This window comes from Paramisgurnus dabryanus, chromosome 4, assembly GCF_030506205.2.
Source record: "Paramisgurnus dabryanus chromosome 4, PD_genome_1.1, whole genome shotgun sequence".
Taxonomy (NCBI): domain Eukaryota; kingdom Metazoa; phylum Chordata; class Actinopteri; order Cypriniformes; family Cobitidae; genus Paramisgurnus; species Paramisgurnus dabryanus.
The window spans coordinates 38,124,218-38,144,996 of NC_133340.1; the positions used below are offsets into that span (position 1 = coordinate 38,124,218).

The 20,779-nt window shown below is 36.1% G+C and overlaps 2 protein-coding genes across 5 annotated transcripts in view; one reads left to right on the forward strand and one right to left on the reverse strand.

Annotated features, from left to right (window-relative positions):
- The first annotated feature begins 233 nt into the window (after window positions 1–233).
- Window positions 234–13,521, forward strand: pi4k2b (phosphatidylinositol 4-kinase type 2 beta). The gene is made up of 10 exons (XM_065254487.2): window positions 234–748; window positions 4,005–4,156; window positions 4,238–4,438; window positions 4,520–4,651; window positions 4,757–4,910; window positions 7,447–7,511; window positions 7,791–7,890; window positions 9,997–10,130; window positions 11,114–11,173; window positions 12,759–13,521. Exons 1-10 carry the CDS (start codon window positions 415–417, stop codon window positions 12,930–12,932), a joined length of 1,506 nt encoding a protein of 501 aa, XP_065110559.1. The 5' UTR covers window positions 234–414; the 3' UTR covers window positions 12,933–13,521.
- Window positions 13,522–19,132: 5,611 nt separating this feature from the next.
- dlc1 (DLC1 Rho GTPase activating protein) overlaps window positions 19,133–20,779 on the reverse strand; it is a 132,065-nt gene continuing 130,418 nt past the window's right edge. For all 4 annotated transcript variants that reach the window (XM_065254489.2, XM_065254490.2, XM_065254491.2 and 1 more), the window contains one exon: window positions 19,133–20,620. In XM_065254489.2, the coding sequence (XP_065110561.1) occupies window positions 20,524–20,620 (97 nt within the window). In that variant the 3' untranslated portion in view covers window positions 19,133–20,523. The remainder of the gene's footprint in view (window positions 20,621–20,779) is intronic.

Genomic DNA, 20,779 nt, shown 5'->3' on the forward strand with positions numbered 1-20,779 from the left:
TAAACATTACATAACAAATGATGAATGAAGAAAAACGGAAATTAATACTTGTATATTTTATATAATAATATATTAGATACTTATAAAATAGTATACTTATAATAGCATAGTATAAGTACAAGTAGGTGAATTGCATCTTGAAAATCTTGTAATATTCAGGGTTTGTGGGCGGGGTCATGATTACTGTACCTTTAAGAAACCTCGGACAGCGTAGGTAAACTAAGAGTGCGCATGCGTGAGCATAGAGGAAGTCGGTAATGGTGACGGATGATGTGGATGTGAAGCAATCGAGAGCATCCGCGCGTTTTCAGGAATATAACAAACTCCTTACGACGGACACACAGCTATGACGCGGGATTTATATGATTTGTAATAGAAGTGTCTGAGTGTGACAGAATTGATCCGTGTTTTACGATGATGGCAGAGTACGATCCCACCGAAGGCGAGCCGGGGAAAGGCGGTGGAGATTTAACACCGGAGACGAACTTTCTCCCGTCGGATGTGCCCGCGGTGTTATTTGAAAAGACCCGGCCCTTGCCGTCACTAGGACTGTCGCTTAACCCCGGTGCAGCTGTCCGCATCTCGGACTCGGCGGAAAGCGTGCTGACAGAGCTGGAGGCGGACGGTTCGGGAGAAGAGGCGCTTCTGTTACCGGGACCGGCAGGAAATCTCTCACCCCGGGCAGGCAGAGAGAAGAGGACGCGGAGGAACAGACGCAGCTCATCTTCTGATAACCTCGCGTCTCCAGGTGAGCCGGATATGACATTTTATAATCCCACATTAAACAGAGGAGTCTTAACCTTAGGCTTTTTCTGTTTTATTTACATACTTTAACACAACCCTTTGTGTTTGTTTACATAGCACAATACGTTACGGTGGTTTGATACAGCTGTAATTTTTGTGACCTCGCATGTTTGATTTAATTAATAATTCAGTTATAATATATACTATATGTATGAATACATTAAAACTTTTAGAACAATATATTTCATGTTTTCACATTATCCAAACAAACCAGTCCAAAAAGCAGATAAATCATGAAAATCACGCCTTTTATTTAAAAGTAGCCACGCCCTTCTGTTGACATACGCATTTGGTGCGTCCGAAATCTCCGTATCTGGTTGAAGAAGAACTCACTAGAGACCCGGCAGCGTTAGTTTCCATGGCAACCGTGCGTGTTCTGATACTGTGGTCCGTGGAGTTACAGAAACACGAGCAGATGCCTTGGGGAACTTTCACTAAAGAACTAAATTGGAAACACTTTTTTTGTTTCTTTCTGTCTCCTCCCCTACTAAATACTCAAAAAATCTTTGTAATTGCATTCAGTTTGGTTGTCCCATCTGATTTAACTCTTATCAGACAGAAAAAACACGGTACAGCTTACACAGTTCAGTTTACATGCTCTTTGAACCCAAGGCACACGTGTACAGGTGACACTCGCACAGCTGCTGATATATCTAGGCTACTGAACCTTTGATATGGATTATTCGCCGTTTCTTCTTGCATGTTCAATGAATCCTGGTTTATTGGCGTAAAAATAATTATAAATGTAGATTAAACTTTATTTACCTTTTTACAAGTACAGGGCTAATGAAATGCAGTAGACGTGCAACACTAAAGCTCCACACAAGTCAAAGTTCTTTATTGGTTAAAACTTCTCCACAGACTATAGACAGAATACAATAATAGACATCACTGCTGTGTACACAGAAATTAAACAAAGTGACCAGTTGCAAAAATGACATTGTTGGCATTATACAGTGTTTAGTATTTTTACTAAATGTTATTGTGCATTGTTGAACAGTCTTATTGAAGTAGCTACTACACAGTGAGGCCTTTGCTTGTTTTAACCGGGGTGTTTCCATCAAATCCACAGATTTACCAGTCTGCCCCAGGTATATTCCCAGGTAACTACGAGTACACTAGCTGCATGATATTATTATAAATGCATAATGCAATATACGCACATTAGCAGAACTTCACAAAAGACATTGAAGAAAGAAGACACTGTGTTTTAATGTAACTTAGAAGTGAATCAGATGAATATTTCCTTTTTAAAACATGAAAACAATGGTGGTTTCAATTTTCCAAACGTTTTATCAAATGTCTCCAGCAAGCTTAAAATAGCTGCAAGATCAGAATGAGAGTTGGCATGGAGATTAGTCACTTTGAACTCTGCAGTGTGGTGTGAAGACATTAACACTTATTGTGATTCATTTCTATGAGGCCCTATGCAGATATTCAGACTGAGTATCCCATTGTTAACACATTAAAGCAAGAGTTCTTTATATCTCATTCTCTGTCAGACAGATATCTTCCAGGACCAGCTACAAAAATTCTTATAATAAAGATGGATTATAGAGTGAAATGATGCCTATATCTAAGAAAAAGTGTGGGATTTCTAAAAAAAAAGGGCCCTGGTGCACATTTTAACAGGTTTGGTCCAGTTGAAAGAATGGTCACTTTGCCTTATCATTATCAGGCCATGATTTCAATTCTCCCCCCAAAAAGTTTGCATGCATTTCCATATTTCGTGGAAATACGTTTCAGTGACACAACTTCCATCTGCTATTTGCAAATTGCTAACGCAATGAATTTCTGTCAAATGGAAAAATATAAAGCCTTTTTTTAGTCCCATTGAAAATATTACAAGGACTTGAAGAAAAGGACAAATCACACAGACCCAAAAGGACCAGCAAAAAAAATTTATTCTGGTTGATGCCTGCTGTGTATTGGAGACAGGGGAAAGTGTACTTGCCCTCTGCTAAATGTTTAATGGCCATCAGAGAGGCGTCTTGCTGTGTCTAATGGACTTTCACATTCACCTTTAAAGAGCTACCCAGAGACCATCAGCTGAGTGTGCACGTGTTGTACCTTATGTGGGCCACTTTATGTTTGATGTACTGCTTCATGTGCATTCATTCAGTGTATATAACTTTTTATTTTAAAATATACATGTACATTTTTATCTAATCCAACTTTCCAGGTGTAATGTGACCAAACCAGAGTTAAAGATGGTGCAAGTTTGTTTGTGTGGAGGTTGTGTATAGTGCTTGGTTTTAATAAGAGACATGCAGACTATGTTTACTTGTGACTTGATCTTCTGATTTTATTATCTTATTATCTTGAGTGTCTGTTTAACCTCAGTGCAAAACGATAATACATATGTAAATTAATTTAATTTAGATATTAGCTATTATGTCATCAAATTGGCCATGTATGTCATTAATGGAATTAAAGGGGTAAAAATCTGTTCCATTTAAAACTAACACATCCAAAAACTTTAAATATACGATTCCTTAGGTCATGACCCTTTAATAAAGTATATAGTTCTAGAAGTGGACCTTATGGGTAAAAATGAACTAATAACAGATGGCTTAAAGAAACAAGTATGGATCATCTTAGTGATGTGTCTAAATTAAGGCGATTTTTGTTTTTAGCCTGTACAGAAACTATCCTCACTGCATGTTTGCACAATTTGTCAAAATAAGCAAAATGGTTATCAGAAGCTGTGTGAAACCTGTCAGCGCTATGTAAAGAAATTGAAAACCTTGCATTTGCTTGTCTTTAATTGATGTGCTTTGATATTGAACCTTTCATCTTAGGCGGTTTTCTTTTTTTTTGCACTCGATGATCACAAATGCCCAGCGCTCTTTCAATTTGTATCTTTTTAAAAAGCCAAGCACCGATTTTAAAGGCTGGTTTTCACATAGCAAATCGTGTTTGAATGAATCGTATGGACACTAGTGATTTAAGCTTTGAAGCTTTAATTTCTAAGAGTATGTTTAATTTTATCTAGGAAATTTGCCTTGAGCAGAAATTTCATCCGGCGATGGAAATTATTAAAAGAAAATCAATCCCCAGCACATTTTCTCTACTGCTGTACGACCTTTTGAGATCAAGGGACTTCTGACAAATTTTTAAATTTAAATGAGCGTATACACCAGTATAATAAACTTCCTCCACCTTGCCTTTTTTATATGTGCTTATTTGTGTATGTATAGGTTATAGCAGTGGAGAATTCAATCATTTCCCAGAGGACCCCGAGTTTGGAGAGATTATTCAAAGGGCGGAGCAGGCCATAGAAAATGGCGTCTTTCCCGAACGTATCTCGCAAGGATCCAGCGGAAGTTACTTTGTCAAGGATCCTAAAGGGGTGTGTAGTGTTTTTAAGAGCTGTGTATAGATTGATCATCAGTAGTTTTCTTCATCTTGATACCCGTTTCCTGTCCTTCAGAAAATCATCGGTGTATTTAAACCAAAATCAGAGGAGCCTTATGGTCACTTAAACCCTAAATGGACCAAATACTTCCATAAAGTCTGCTGCCCGTGCTGTTTCGGCCGCGGTTGCCTCATCCCCAACCAGGGCTACCTCTCTGAGGCAGCTGCCTCGCTTGTGGACCAAAAACTAGGTTTGGGAATTGTACCCAAAACGAAGGTAAGGATGGGTTTATAGTAACTTTTTAAGGTAAACATCTGCAGGCGAATTTTATGAATGCAATTTCTCATCCCTTTTCAGGTTGTATCTTTGGCCAGCGAGACATTTCACTATAGTGCCATTGACCGTGCCAAATCCCGTGGTAAGAAATACGCACTGGAGAAGGTCCCCCAAGTCGGTCGACGCTTTCACAGAGTTGGTCTTCCTCCAAAGGTGACAAATTGGCACTAATATAAAAAAATTCATTTTAAAAGTCAAGATTTGAGCATCCATCTGTTGACTTTAAGAGGTCTAACCGACTGTTACTTTCTCGTGCAGGTGGGCTCATTTCAGTTGTTTGTAGAGGGCTACCACGAAGCAGACTATTGGCTGAGGAAGTTTGAGGCGGAGCCTCTGCCGGAAAACATGAGGAAACAGCTTCAGTCTCAGTTTGAGAGGCTGGTGGTGTTGGATTATGTCATCAGAAACACTGGTACGAAATGATAGTGTTGCAATGGCAAAATTTCGCATAGTGGAAAACATTGTTTTCTTTATCTCGTAGTTAGTGGTGGTTGTCGAAATTACTGTTGACATTTTTTACACATCGGGACTTTTAGAAGCATCTCTTGACAGAAATGCAATATTATATAAATAACTATATTATCAGTGGGGTATAAAAAACTTGCATGATGAACTGCATTGTTTTTATTACCTTAGAATGAACTGTTTGATCTATATACGCCGCTGGTCTCCTTACATGGAAGTCACTGCCATGTTTCTAAAGTAGCCCTAAATGGACAAACTGTTGTACAGAACGCATTTGGTCCATATGTTGTCTCAGACGACGACATGTTTGTCGTGAGGCAGCTAACGTAGCTTCTCATTGCATTTCGAAATTGAGGTTGGCTGCAATTTGCAATCTAACAGCTAGTTGGCGCTAAAAAAACCCACATCTTTAAGGAATGTTAAGCTTTGTTTATACTCGCGCTTTTTGGTCTGCAACGCAAGCCTCCGGTGATCGGGCGTGCATCTTAACAAACGGACGAGGCATTTATAGTTAACGCGCTCGCTTTTGCACTATTCTTTGAAATGACAGGGGGCGACGCGAGCAATCGAGTCAAAAACAAACACATAAAATAGGATAGAAGTTGTCGTTCACTGGAACAACCCTGGTGCTTGTAACATCAGAGCTTGATATATAAATATGAGAACATGAATAAAACGTCAATTTCTTAAATATGTATTTATTAAACATTATAATTTCATCAAAGTTTTAAACAAACAGTAAAGAAATCTCAAGGTTTGTATTTAATTTCTCACTCATCCAGTGGTAAATTTATTACAAAATATAAGCCAATAATTCTTAATCATACCAATTTGTGTTTAAAATGGTAAGGTTTCCATACTTTACTTAAGAGCATCCGATAAATAGTATATACATTGTTGTGCATGGATTGATCAGATACATCACAGGCTTCCCTGTTCGACCAGAATTGCCTCAAGGTTGGTCATTTTTGTATGCGGAGCCTCGCACGCAGTTGCAAAAATTGCCGTGCACACCTCCACGCAAAATGGGGTCCCGCCACTGATCTATATAAATGACTGGATTGCACATAGAACGCTTGACGTAAATGCGTGAGGTGAAGCCAGCGCAGAGTTCGAGCCGCCATCTTGGTATACCCAACCGGCAGAGGGCGTCATTGACTTCCATTCAAAATCATGATCAAAATTTACCCCCTTTACAGCGTATCGGTTACACAAGATTATTTTTTTAGGATATGTGTACGTAAATTATTTGTTAATTCTGGTGTTATTTGCAATGTTTATGTTTTAATCGGGCAGGATAATGGATTTATAAAAAAACGTTAAGGTGAGTGTGTCTGCTGCATTCTGTTAATGACACGGGTATAAATAAAGTTTTGTTTGACATTCAGCTACACGGTGACGGTCAGCGTTATTTCTCTAAATAAGTTTAGATAACTTGTAAGTTTAGATAACATAATTACAAAACTAACAAATTATTGCATGCACATACGGTACAAAGCATGATTATTTATTTAGATTTCAGAATGAGCACGTTTATTGTCATTAATACTAAATATGCTGTGGTCTGTCTGCTTATCTGATACTGTAATAAAGATGAATGTATAATAACTGATTAAAACGCAAAATGTACAACTTTCAGTAAATAACTATTTACATGCTTAGGACGTTTGTGTTGTAATAATGTACATGGTAACTTCAGATATAAAAACGAAGACGAGTAAAGTGATGTTTTATCATTAAAATCTGATAACGTCCATTGATTTAATAGAACGTTTGGGTATACCAACATGGCGGCGCGGTGGCTTCACAAGTGTGACGTCATGCGCAATCCAGTCATTTATATAGATCAGTGGGTCCCGCACATGACCCCGCAGGACGTCATTTTTGCCGCGGACGCGTCGAGTATAAAAAAAGCTTTACCTCAAATCATGTGGCTTGTTGAAGATAGCCTGCTGTTACTTTTCTGTGTAGATTGGATTAGATTTTTTTCTGTTAAACAGATCAAGAAAAATCCCATAGGTTTACAGTAAAAGAAGGACTCGAGCCATATACTAATGGAACAGAATATTATAAAGACTTAAAGATGGGCTTTTTGTACTTGGGCCAGTAGGCAGCCAATTCGATACCCCAGGAATGCATGCAAACCACTTTAGTATCATAACAGCTTCATGGCAACCATCCCAGCAATTTTGTTTTCGCACATAATAATCACACTTTTTTTTTACTACAGCAATTTTTTGATATACAATAGGATTTTTTTCCAAACTACTGTTTCAATGGTTATTTTTTTTTTGCCTTTATATTCATTTTGATTCAAAACCAGGCTTTTCTTTCTTTATTGTCTCTATTGATTCACTGTCTTTTGTTTCACATCCCGCATTTCTCTGTGTCGCATGCACAAATGTGTCACATTATGAGAACTGCACATTGTTTTCTGTGTCTGTGAAAAAGAAATCTGATCTCTCATCTTTTGGCTTCTTCAGACAGAGGAAATGATAACTGGTTGATCAAGTACGAGAAGCCGGGGGATGGAGAATTGGCAGAGAAGGTGAGCTGCAGGATATTTATAGTTTGCTGGGAAGTTAAGAGTGAAATGCTGCACGTGTGTCTGCTGTTATGTAAACCGGTTTCTTCCACATACGCACTGCATTACTTTAAATATCACACCATGTCTTAGACAAGACTTTAGGATTGTGACTGTGCTGGTTCTAGTGACATAATTACTCCATCAAACCTCCTCTGGATCTTTGCTGTTGACGTAATGATGTTGTTTTCCAGTCACAAAGAAATGCTGAGTTTCAGTTTCGTTTTATTTGTCTGTTTTTAGGAATCTGACTGGACGGACTCAAAAGATTCAGCCATTAAAATAGCAGCTATAGATAATGGTTTGGCCTTCCCTTTTAAACACCCTGACGAGTGGAGAGCATGTAAGAAGAATACTTATTATTATTTTGCAGTAGGGGAGAGCGGGGCACAACCTTAATGCTAAAAGTATTTGAGTTTGATTCATTATATTTTTACACAAGCAACACACACATCTCTGCTACAAATGAACATTTAAAGTTTGTTTCTAGTACTTTCCATTCTTGGACAATTACACCAAAAATGACAGAAGTGCAAATGTTACAACTTACCCCATAGGTGGGGTTAATTGTAACAGACAGGGGGTTAGTTGTAACACTTGCTAAAAATTAAGTTTGCAGGAAAATATGTCAATACTATTTTGTCTATATACTTGAAGTGGATATTGTTTATATATCTGTCTATAATAGACAGGTATCAACACTGTATTCATTCATCCAGCCCTAGTCTAATAGTTCAATTACAAATGGATACAAATGACGAAATATGTGAGAAAAAGCAGCACAATTATGACAATTTTTTTATATATGTGACCCAGTCTGTAATAACCATACTACAGTTTCAAAATCAAATTCTGAGATAATGTGCATCAAAGTCTGATTTTAGCCATTCATTTCATTATGATTTCAATCTTTGATGTGACTTTATTCAATCAATATTAAAGATATGAACAAAAATAAATTTCACACATGATTTTTGATAAGACAGGCACATTTATTTTGTTGGCAGCCAGCATTCATTCATGGGTAGCCTATTTTAAACAACGGCAAGAATTACGCTAACGTTAGCGGTTTTCATATCGTAAGTGCTGAGGAGTTAGTTGTAACAAAGCATTACAATTAACCCCGCTGGGTCAAAATATTTTCAAGCCCACCAAAAAGTTGTTAAGAGCTGCAGACATATTTCAAAACGATGCTATGTTTTAGTCAACAAGACACTGATTAATATGACATACCATTGGATTTGGTATTGTACACACCCAACTTAAAAAAAAAAAAAATACATATGATGAAAAATGTAATGACATGCCACCAAAACACTCGTTCATCAATAACTCTCTAGAAAAAAAACATTATACATTTCCAATAATTTGCAGGAGATCGTCTCTTGGCAGCGTAAAAAAATACCCGAAAAACAAAATGCTCAACCTTGTGCAACAATGTAAACATTCCATGTTACAACTAACCCTGCGTTAGTTTTTGCCCCACGCACCCCTATATACAGTACCACTTGTTCCTGTAGCTCAGTTGGTAAAGTTTGTACACAAAGTGTGTATTGATGTATCGGCCGAAACAAAATGAAATCTGTGCCATATAGTTTGCCGAATGTGTCAGAATTAAAAAAATATATATATCTGTATTAAAATCACCCAATAGTTGTATTGGCAAAAAAAAAATGCATGCATCCCTGCTTATGAAAAAATGTATAAATTGAATGCACCACACATTGCTTTGGCTATAAAGATCTGTCAAATGTGTAAATATAAAAAAGCTACTTATTCTTTATTATTTTCTACAATAAGAGATATTCATCAAAACTATGAATTTACAAAAACAGAATTATGGGAGTTATGCAGCTGCCACATTCTTGTGCAAATCAGAGCTTTTTTATATGTGATCCTGGACCACAAAACCAGTAATAAGGATCATTTTCTTTTAATTAAGATTTTTATGTAATCTAAAATGGTAGGGAATTCATGGAACATGATCTTTACTTAATATGCTAATGATTTTTGGCATAAAAATGATACTTGACCCATACAATGTATCGTTGGCACTTGCTACAAACATATATTTGTGCTACTTATGGATGATATTGTGGTCCATGGTCACATATTATAGCTCTGTTAACTTATCTAAGTAGACAAGCTTTGCCTGTATCACATCTATAGACATTCTCTCGACCACCTTGGCGGGGAGGTGCATTTTGGAAGCATTTTAGTTCGAAGTTATGCTGGATACTTGGTTGCTGCTTTTCCTTCACCATCAGTCTGACCCTTAAAATCTACCGGTCAAAATGTTTTAAAAGTCATGAGAAACAAATTGCATCCAGACTTTTAATTGGTAGAGTCTAGGGTGTAAATTTTACCATTAATGCAATAAATAATTGTCCATATGGTCAGTCTTTCACCTTTGTAATGATGTCATTGATGCGACTGTGTATGTGTACAGATCCGTTCCTCTGGGCTTGGTTGCCACAGGCCAAAGTGTCATTCTCTGAAGAGACCAGAGACCTTGTGCTCTCACGCATCTCCGACATGAACTTTGTACAGGACCTCTGTGAGGACCTTTATGAGATGTTCAAGGTAGTAGAGCTTATTTTCTTATTAATTCTAAACTGGGCTTTATTGTTTCTCTATCTGCTTTAAACGGTCCCCAAAAAATAAAAATTCAGTCACCATTTACTCAACCTCATGAAAATGTCTTTGTTCTGCTGAACACAAAGGATATTTTGAAGAATTTTTGTGATCTGGGCTGGGGCACCATTCACTTCCTGTTCTCCTCTTCTGCTTTATCTTCCTTTGTGTTCAGCAGAACACAAAAATATATATACAGGTTTGAAACAACATTAGGGTGAGTAAATGATGACACAATTTAAATTTTTGGGTGAACTATCCCCTTAAGATGATATAAACTTAAACAATTGTGTTAAAGTGAAATGTGCTCCATACTTTTGAAATTGGATAAAAGATATAAACAATTTATTGCACAAAACTAAAATAATATGTAGATTCATGTTTGTTGGCTCGAGTTGAGGCACTTGACATTTGTCTTAAAATTGGTTTCAAAAGCTGTGCTTTGATAGCTTTAAAATGGAGAGAGGATATTACTGTTTTTGACAATCTAGTTACTGTTGGGCTGTTATAAAGCTAAATGCACACTTAAGTACCCTTGGAAAAGATCAGTCTCGCAATTCATCTCCTTTAGCACCACTGCGCAAAAATATTGAACCCTAAATGAACAAGACCTCACTTACCAACCTATATTGGTGGTTATATTAGGTTGCTCCTTACTTGTTTCTGGTCAACAGTAACATCTGTTTTTTAGTGCATTCAATAAGGATATGTGAAAGCCCAGCTAAAGTCTTTTTTTTGTGTGTGATTTACTGTTTTCTACATAAAATCATCTTCCATAATGTAAAGAACATTCTGTGAAAATATAACCTTGCTATCTTTAATATTGACTGGGCAAGGTCATGTGAAATCAATGATGCCCCAAATCTCAGTTACACATTTTCTTTTCAAATGTAAAATGGATTATTAACTATGTATTTGTTTCTTATTTTTAGCCAGATAAAGGATTCGACAAAACCATGTTTGAGAAACAGATGTCTGTTATGAGAGGACAGGTACTGTATGTCTTTATAATTTAAGATGATTTTGCCGTCTACGTTCTCGGTATGCTCCAGAAATAGCACTCTGGTCTTGCTGTGTTTTTTCTTTCGCACTTAATTTCGAAGCTTTATCACTATGAAACATTCTCAGTTAGCTTAGATTAATACACCCAGCCAGGCTATTTTCAGCCTGTCACAAACGCGTACCCGGATTTAGACCAGAAATTTTACAGTGCCAAGTAAGAGATCTCGTCGTATGGCATAATCGGGCATAGTCTGTCTTTCAAGGGAGGAAACCATTAATGTTGCAAGTGTATTTAATCCTGTGTTGTCACAGTGTATTTGCTCTTAGTAATGTGACCTTTAGGCATAGAGACTTGGCACAAACTTGTTGACATTGTGGGATCCTATCCGTTAATATGGATCCTATTACTTAATCGTTGTTACACAAACAGGGCTTTTTGCTTCTGATGATACTTGAGCCAAATAAAAAAAATGTTTTATTGTTATTATTTTAGATGAACACGACCGTTTGACAGGTTGGTAATAAATACAGCTTAGGTCACATGGGTTAAGGGAGGTTACGTTAAAAAAGCGGTGTAACAGTGAGTTCTTCACAAAACATCATTATATTTTTCTCGCCAACAAGCCATCCTAGGTGTGTACGACTTTCTACTTTTAGTCAAACACAATCTGAGTTATTTTAAATAATATACTGGTTCTTTTCAGTTTTATAATGGCATTGGATGGTGCCCCACTGTTAAAGCTCCAAAAAGCACATGGGTCTATCAAAAACTAGTCCATAAATGTAATAAATGTTTTGCGTTTAAGGTGAAGTGATGGGTTTTTGTGACTTTGGGTCAGAGGTCACCTCTCGTGAACCCACATCCGGCCATAGTTTATAAAGTTGAAAATATAAATGGCAGTTTGATGTTGTGAATTAAGTTTATTTAACTAAGTTCGGGAGGAGCATGCTCATGTGATCCAACCAGTCAGCGCAAAGAGGTGCCTATAAATAGCTGTCCCTTACCTCTATCCCATGACAGATTTTTTAAATTCTCATCTAGTTTCATTCATCCCAGTTAAAGAGGGGGGGGGGTACTCTGGGTTCGGGCTAAAATTCCGACCTCAGAGCCCTCTCCTCGGACAGCACGCCAAATATGCTTTATCTCATTCCCTATTGATTACATGTTTATGCAACCTCGTGAACAGTATGTAAATGAGGTTGTGGCTAGAAGGGATACAGCTACGGTTAAAATCTCGCCAGTTAAAACCTAACCCCAAAGTACCCGATATTTCACGGGATTTAGGCCGTAGCTGTATCCTATTTAGCCAGAACCTATGTTTTTATCCTAATCCTACTTGGGAAGACTTAAAAATATTGATTTATTCGTTTTTGATGAATGGTTGCACTTTTTGGAGGTTTAAAAATGGGACACTATCCAATGCATATGACAGCTTGAGTGTGAGGGGAAAATATGAGCTTATTTTCATTTTTGGGTGAACTGTTCCTTTAAATGTGAAAAAAACTTGCTGTTTTAATCAGTCAAAAAATGTTTTGCACACGTTTAAGACCCATATGTCTGTTTCTGCCTGTTAGATCCTGAATCTGACCCAAGCTTTGAAGGACGGAAAGAGTCCTATCCAGTTAGTGCAAATGCCCCGTGTGGTGGTGGAGAGGAGTCGTGGAGGAGGTCAGGGTCGTGTGGTTCAGCTTGGCAATGCTTTCACCCAGACTTTTCACTGCAAGAGACCTTTTTTCACCTCCTGGTAAAGGACTTCATATGTCACCACAAGAGGGGAAACCGGGAGTTTCTATAGACACACTGGGTGGAGGACTTTCTGATATAAAGACTTTTAAGGACCGTCGTGAAGAATCTGAGGCCTTTTTCCCCAAAAACTTTCTTCAGCTCACTGCATTGCACCAGGTCTGAAGAAAATAGTCTGTTGAAACGTTTTGTGGAGCGATGGCCTTTCTCAACTGCCAATTATTTTATAAGTATAAATAGAGATATTATAAATAAAGGACGATGCATTTACGTGATTTAAACTTGAATAATTGCTCGAATGTAACTTGCAAGTTTACATTTTACACTTCTGAGACATTTCAGCACCAAGGAATATTGGTGACCTTGTTATTTAATATGATGAATGTATTTGCCGATGAATGTTCTAACGGTATATAATATACATTGTTGAATTTGGGTGCTTTTGTAGCCCCTGTTAAAGTATCAATTCCATGTTTTTCTCTTACAATCCTGTGTATGCATTTTGGACTTTATTGCACCCAAGTGGATGTAAAAGCAGAGCTGTATATTTAAAATAAAGTGAATAAAAATAAAGCTTTAAACTTGGTAAAAATTCGATCCTCCTGGATGTTGGCACTCACAGAAATGTAACAAAATTCTTGGTATACATTTCAGCCTAGTATTAATCTACATTCCTCTGCACTTAAGTGCTATGGCCATTTATTACTGAATAGGATAAATGTGTTTAAATTTGTGGTTCACCTATCAACTTAATGCATTTAATATCTTCCCTAGTAGACATTTTGTACATTTGATTTAAATTGATTATATCCTTGCTGTTTTTTCCTATCTGTCTGGTTCAGTAATTGGTTCAGCTTAAGAAAATGACTCTATAACAAATCTTAAGACAAACGAGCTGTCAGTAGTTTTAGGTCATCTGTGTTGCGTTTGCCCCCAAAGTCATGCAGTGGTTTCAAAGTTGGCAAATTATTACCCTCTACGAAACTGCTCGAAGCTGCTGATGTCGTGGACTTTATTCATGGCCTTGTGAGTTTTTGCTGATGTTATCGGTGACTTCATACAGTACATGTACTGTTGATCTGTTATAATGCTGCCACCTTGTGGACAATGTTAATAATTGCGCCCCGTAGTCCTTACAAGGTTTTACGTCGATTTATCAAACCTTAGATATTAAATTTAAATGAATAAAGCATTTAATTAGTTATTGCATCTTTACGATGTTTTTATCATTTGTACTAGACTATTTTAAGCCAATGTTTTGATAACCATGCTTTTTGTAGCAAAACCTTTTAGTGGAAACCATATTTTCTTGGTTTTAACTGTAGTTAAGCCATGGTTTGCCTAGCAACGTTTGACTATCATATCGCCATAATACAAAATTGCTGGCATTACATGGCGCTAGCTAGAGGGGATACAGCTACGGGCAAGTCTCGCGAGATGTGGGGTTTGGGGTTTGGAGTAGGATTAGGATGAAAAACATAGGTTATTGATAGATAGGATACAGCTAAATCCTTTACAATTTTGGGTTTAGGCTTTGGGGTAGAAACCCAGTCCTTCCGGCGAAATTTCACGATATTTCAACGGTAACTGTATCCCTTCTAGCCACAACCGCTTTTACATACTGTCACATGACTGTCATTTCCCGCGCAATCGGATCCCTGAAAGCTTACCGTTGTAAATCAGGGGTAAAATACCAGGTTAAGGTAAGGTAACTAATTTTAATATAGTTGTCCAATTACTGTTTTTCATATTTTATTTAACTACTACTAATTTTAATAATATTTTGCAGCTTTAACAATGCACATGTGAACTAGACATGTAGGCTATGGGTGATTCTCATGAAATCCAGATTTAATCAGAATTTTTTAAAAGTCCTTGAAGACAATTTTTTTTGCACATATAAGATCTGAGCTTACATAACCATTATTTTTAGAGGATTTAAAAAATATATTTCCTATAGAATTATTTACATTTTTTAGTTTATCATTATCAAAAATCATCATTACCGCAACATAATATTACATTAAATATATGCATTTACAAACTCATGTTTTTAGTAATGAGAACTAAAAAGTTTTCTAGTTACTATGACAAACAAAATTTCAACTTTTATCTGGAAAGGAAAAATAAGAACTGCTTACCTGGTAGCCATCTTGAGTGTCACAGTCAATTATGTCCCTTCCAACAATTATTATTTTTTTTTTGTTGTTGAAAATGTTAGTTCCTTAAGGCTTAAACAATGATTGAAATTGTTGCGGAGGATGAGAAAATTGGTCTTGGACACATTTATATTCCTAATTATTGTCTCTACATTTACCAATGATCACCAAATACCACATGTTTCTTTACTGTAAATGTTTATAGTATAAGATGCACTGAAGCTTTTAAATTTTTTTTTATTATTATTATAAATATTTCATTGTCAAAGAACCCAAATCCAGTCAAATTGCGGTAATGAAAATTTTTCCCCTTAAATGTGGAAAAAACAGCAAAATTGGTTTGTATGATATCATTTGAAATCATGTGCAAATCAGTACATGAAGAGATGTAACTGTATGCTTCTTATTTTGATACTCTTACTTTGCTTTTTTTTATCAAAATGTTTCATGACACCTCATAAGTCTAATTTCGCGAGAATCACCCGTATGCTGTTAATTGTGTGCTAATGCTGTGTTCAAGACATTTCGTAAATCTCATATTTAAGTTAATTTTATTGCATATTTTCGTTAAGAGAAGGTTTCAACCAAATTGAAAAAAGAATGTAATAAAGTATAAAACCGTTAGGGGGCGGTGCTCGCTTACAAAAAAGACAGAAACCCGATGAGTAGGCATACGTGCTCCCCACTGACGTCAAAGCCAAAGTCTGAATTTGATTAATCACTTACTGCTGCAAAAAACACGTAATTGTTTATAACACTAAATGAATAAGGACCAAATGTTTATAAACATGTGTAGCATTGATATGCATACTTAAAATTGTTATACAACTAAAATAAATACTTGTCTGAAACAAACATCACAGAGGTTCTAACAGATTTAGTGGTTGTAATGAGAATCATATTGGTCTTGATTTAAACTGAAATTGTTTCTGTCGGTCTGTCTTGGAAATGTGTTGGGTACTGTTGGTGATATGTGGCAGATGGAAACCATTAGAGCGCCCACTGGAAAAATGGCCCAAAACACACTATATAAGGAATTTTGCGATGGTTTTAATGGCAAACATTATGGCCATGTAATGTCTGGTAGAACTTAGTCAAAGCATTACATAACTAATAAATTACATTATCATACTTGTTATGTTAACAAATAACATGTAGTAATAATTCTATTCGCGGTTGCACCTGCACGAAAATACACAATTATAATACAACAAAATAATACTTCATCATTTGTTCCGGAAAGTGTTTTATTATCATTCAACCAGAACTTTTATATTCTGAGTTATAGGTATACCTAATGATATATGACTTGTTTAAAAATTCATTAATGTTCCATTCGCCATTTTAGGGCTGTTTGATTGAATGTCATGAAAGCCGTTAGTTTCTTACACTGACGTCATTGCTATTTCCTTGTCAGAAACAACGTATCTACGACCACAAACCACATATAGTTGACATGTAGTCGAACGTGGTTCATCTGTTGTCCTGTTTTCCCGCTTACACATTGAAGGCATATCAGTTATCAATGTGGGAACTCTCCTCCAGTTCATTCTCAGAAGTGAGAAGGAAAACTGTGGAATTCTCTCCTTCTCCCATGCCTCCACCATGACTCTTGCTAACATGTATCTTATCTTTTCTGGCTTGTTTTTCAGTTCCCAGGGAAGATTTCTAACTGTATGTGTGTGTATGCCTGTGTGGGTCAGTATGTACCTGTTTAGCTGTAAGTGTCAACGGGTAGAACATTGCGTTAGCAGCACAAAGGTCAAGGGAAAACATATACACTGTTAAAAAATAAAGATGCCAAAAAGGGTTCTTCCCAGCAATGCCGTATAACCATTTTTGGTTCCCCTAAGAACATTTCACTCAAAGGCACAATTTATTACACGTTTATAATATAAAGAACCTCTTCCCACTGCAATAAACCTTTTGTGCTGTGGCTGTTAAACGTTGTTTATGGAACTATACAGCCTGACCCATTTAAAAACCTTTATTAGTAACAGTGTACCATGTAGCTCAGTTTGTGGCATTTTGTTTGCAGCGTGAAATGTTTTAGTTTGATTTCAGGGAAAACGCATACTTGTAAAATGTATTCCTCGTAATGCACTCTAAGTCAATTTGGATAAAAGCATGTGTACATGTATACTTTGAATGCACTGTATATAAAAAAATGTTGGATCAAAAATGGACAAGCCCAGCCGGTTAAATTAACCCAGAACATGTTTGGGTGATTCTCGTGAAATAGACTTATGAAGTGTCATGAAACAATTTGATAAAAAAAGTAAATTCTATCAAAATAAGAAGCATACAGTTACAAACATCTCTTCATGTACTATTTTGCACATGATTTCAAATGACATCATACAAACCAATTTTGCTGTTTTTTCCACATTTAATGGAAACATATTCATTACCGCAATGTGTTCATGTCTGGATTTGAGTTCTTTGACATGAAAAAATTTATAATAAAAAAATCTAAAAAATTAAAAGCTTCAGTGCATGTTATACTATAAACATTTACAGTAAAGAAACATGTGGTATTTGGTGATCATTGGTAAATGTAGAGACAATAATAAGAAATATAAATGTATCCAAGACCAATTTTCTCATCCTTCGCAACAATTTTCAATCATTGTTTAAGCCCTCAAGGAACTAACATTTTCAAAAAAAAAAAAAAAAAATTGTTGGAAGAGACATAATTGACTGTGACACTCAAGATGGCTACCAGGTAAGCAGTTCTTATTTTTTCTCTCCAGATAAAAGTTGAAATTTTGTTTGTCATAGTACCTAGACAACTTTTTAGTTCTCATTCCCGAAACATGACTTTGTAAATGCATATATTTAATGTAATATCCTGTTGCGGTAATGAAAATTTGGATAATGATAATCTAAAAAATTTAAATAATTCTATAGGAAATATTTTTTTAAATCCTCTAAAAATAATGGTTATAGTAAGTTCAGACCTTAATCTTAAATGCAAAAAATTGGCTTCAAGGGCTTTTCAAAAATTCTGATGCTGGACACCTAAATCTGGATTTCATGAGAATCACCCGTTTATATTTGAACCAAAAATGGGTTAAAACAACCCAGCATATGTTAAATTATAACCCAACTGGCTGGGCTCGTCCTTTTTGACCCAATTTTTCATGTATATTGATTGGATAAAATCATCTGGATAATGCATAAATATAAACAAAATATATGTTTTATTTGTATTGGAAAGGTTCATAAATAAAATTTTACTTGAAATCTATTATGTCAAAGCAAAACCATTGTGCCTTAAAGAGGTTCCCACTAATGTACAGAATGATTTGTAGATAACACATAAATTATTTATGGACTGATTGTGTGATAAACAGAGTGCTGGTGTGCGAGTACAATGAATGAGAGCTGAGGTCAAACATCGAATGACAATTCCTCCTTTGTTTAAGTGGTATATGTGCATAATGTAAACACACTGAGACCATCAGCAACACACAGCTGTTTCACTAGAGACAAACGCACACAGTTTGCCCCCCCCTGCCATAAAGTCTACAACATACTTATTGTTAAAAGTTACATACATTATTTAAACATTTCCAAAATCTATTGGAATTTTAGTAAACAGGAATTTATTTATCGATGTAGTACTGCTTTAAAAAAAAAAAATGCAGCCTGAAGTAAAACAACTCGGTTTTGCAAGTCAATTCAACCTGATATTTTTAGTTTTGACTTGTGATTAGTTGACTTAACTTAAAAAAAAACAAGCTAAAATTGTTTAACTTCATTTAAGTAACATAAAATATATTTTTTATAGTGTGTGGCTAATAAATGCATTTATGTTTACTGTTGATTATAATGGATACCAGTTTAGGCAGACAATGATTCACAAGTTATAAGTTTGTACTGTTTGTATGTTGCCGTCTTGTCCAGGTCTCACTGGAAGAAGAGATGGCAATATCTCAGTGATCTCTTGGTTAAATAAAGGAATAATAATAATTAATTAATTTATAAAATTATTGATGCTTAATCAATCTCCAATCAAACAACAAAAAACCCAGACAATCATGTTGTTTTAATACATTTAATAGTGCATTTTGACCACGATTAATCTGTACAGAAATAACATTAATAAAAAAGATAAACGATTTTCTCATTTCTGTAACTTAAAGTGTTACATTTACAATAAAATAAGATACATACAAAAACATGATATGAGTGATATAAATACAGAGAGGCTTAAATTAAACTCATTGTCATGCGTTATTCTTGGTTTGGCAGCATACGCAATTTACACATTTATAATACACTGCCATGTACAGGCACATAAGTAGTAAATCTAGTATGGATGTCAAACCCATTAAGCACATCATAAAGAAGTGTTGCGTATTTCTGAACACACTGGTCAGGATGCAGCCTCTCTAAAACTGATTCAAGATCAGACAAAGAGTGTTTCTTATTAATGCGTTCAGTGTAAAATGAAGCACTTCTGTTATGATCTGCTTTGTGAGCCCGGCTATAGTTATGAGTGTGAATGCAAGCTCTTTGTTGCTCTATTATAGACGTTTACTTCATTTCTGATTAACACTGACAAACAAACAAACATCATCATCATACATTCTCTACCATCTCTAGTTTGACTAAATTGCTGTGCCTGGTGGCCTCTCCTGTAGTCAAACCTGTAACCTCCAAACAAAAAAGCCATTTTCTCATTGCTCAACTTTATAACTCGCTCTTTTAAGGGATGAAGACGGAAACATGGTTAAGATTTAAAGTGGGCTACATTGAAGAATTGGTCCATTGTTGTATTGGTCTTCGCTTTGGTTTGGAACCCTCCAAGCTGTTAAACAGTATCTACGTGCACAAGTCTTTTCCTCTTTCACACACACGCTTCTTGCTCTTTTCAAAGGTGTCCCAGCCACCGCCATCTTTCCTTGCTATAGACAAACATCTATTCGTCCATCCATTCATCTGCGCATTCTCTCGAATGAAAACACAATACCACTTACATATACACACACAGAAACAGATATAAACACTAGATTGCAGCAGGGTGCCAGTGCATGGAATTTGTCTCATTTGTCAATTTTCACACTTGCGTCGTAAATCACACATACTTTAACATACGATGTCAAACACATACACACACACACATACTTGCTTCTCAGAAGCAATAGCACCTCCCATTTCGTGCAGTCACGCTATGACATAATTATTAACAAGGTTGAACTTGATGATGTCATAGCGCCACGCATGCCTGATCGCTTTCCTGAGTGCTATGGCAACCACAATAGCACGACCTTTGACCTTAGTAGCTTGTAGGTTTAGTCTGCCATTACATTATAGGGCTCAGACTGTTTGTTGAGGGAGTTCAACAAGGGGAATCTTCATGATGTTTCTCTTTAAAATAAGAGTTTGCTTATAGGAGAAATGACACGATGCACACTCCAGGTGTGTGTGTTCATTTGTCCAGGCACGTAAAAGAGTCTCGTATCCGCACCACCTCAGCGGCGCACATGTGACCATACAGCTTATTGTACCATTCAGGGCAGCGACCCCTAAAATAAAATCAGAAAAAATAAATAAGTTGTGATGTCATATTTAGTTATTAATAATTATTTTTATTTACATTTTTAAAAAATCAAAAATAAAGAATTTTAAGCACAAATTTTACCAAATTGTGTAGTATTATTTTTTTATTATTTTACAAATTTTTT

Excerpts from the sequence above, each read along its gene's own strand:
- pi4k2b (XM_065254487.2), top strand. The coding sequence starts at position 415 with ATGATGGCAGAGTACGATCCCACCGAAGGCGAGCCGGGGAAAGGCGGT. Across the intron at positions 4,911-7,446 it reads TTATGTCATCAGAAACACTG|ACAGAGGAAATGATAACTGG; the intron begins GTACGAAATGAT and ends TGGCTTCTTCAG. Across the intron at positions 7,891-9,996 it reads CCCTGACGAGTGGAGAGCAT|ATCCGTTCCTCTGGGCTTGG; the intron begins GTAAGAAGAATA and ends GTATGTGTACAG.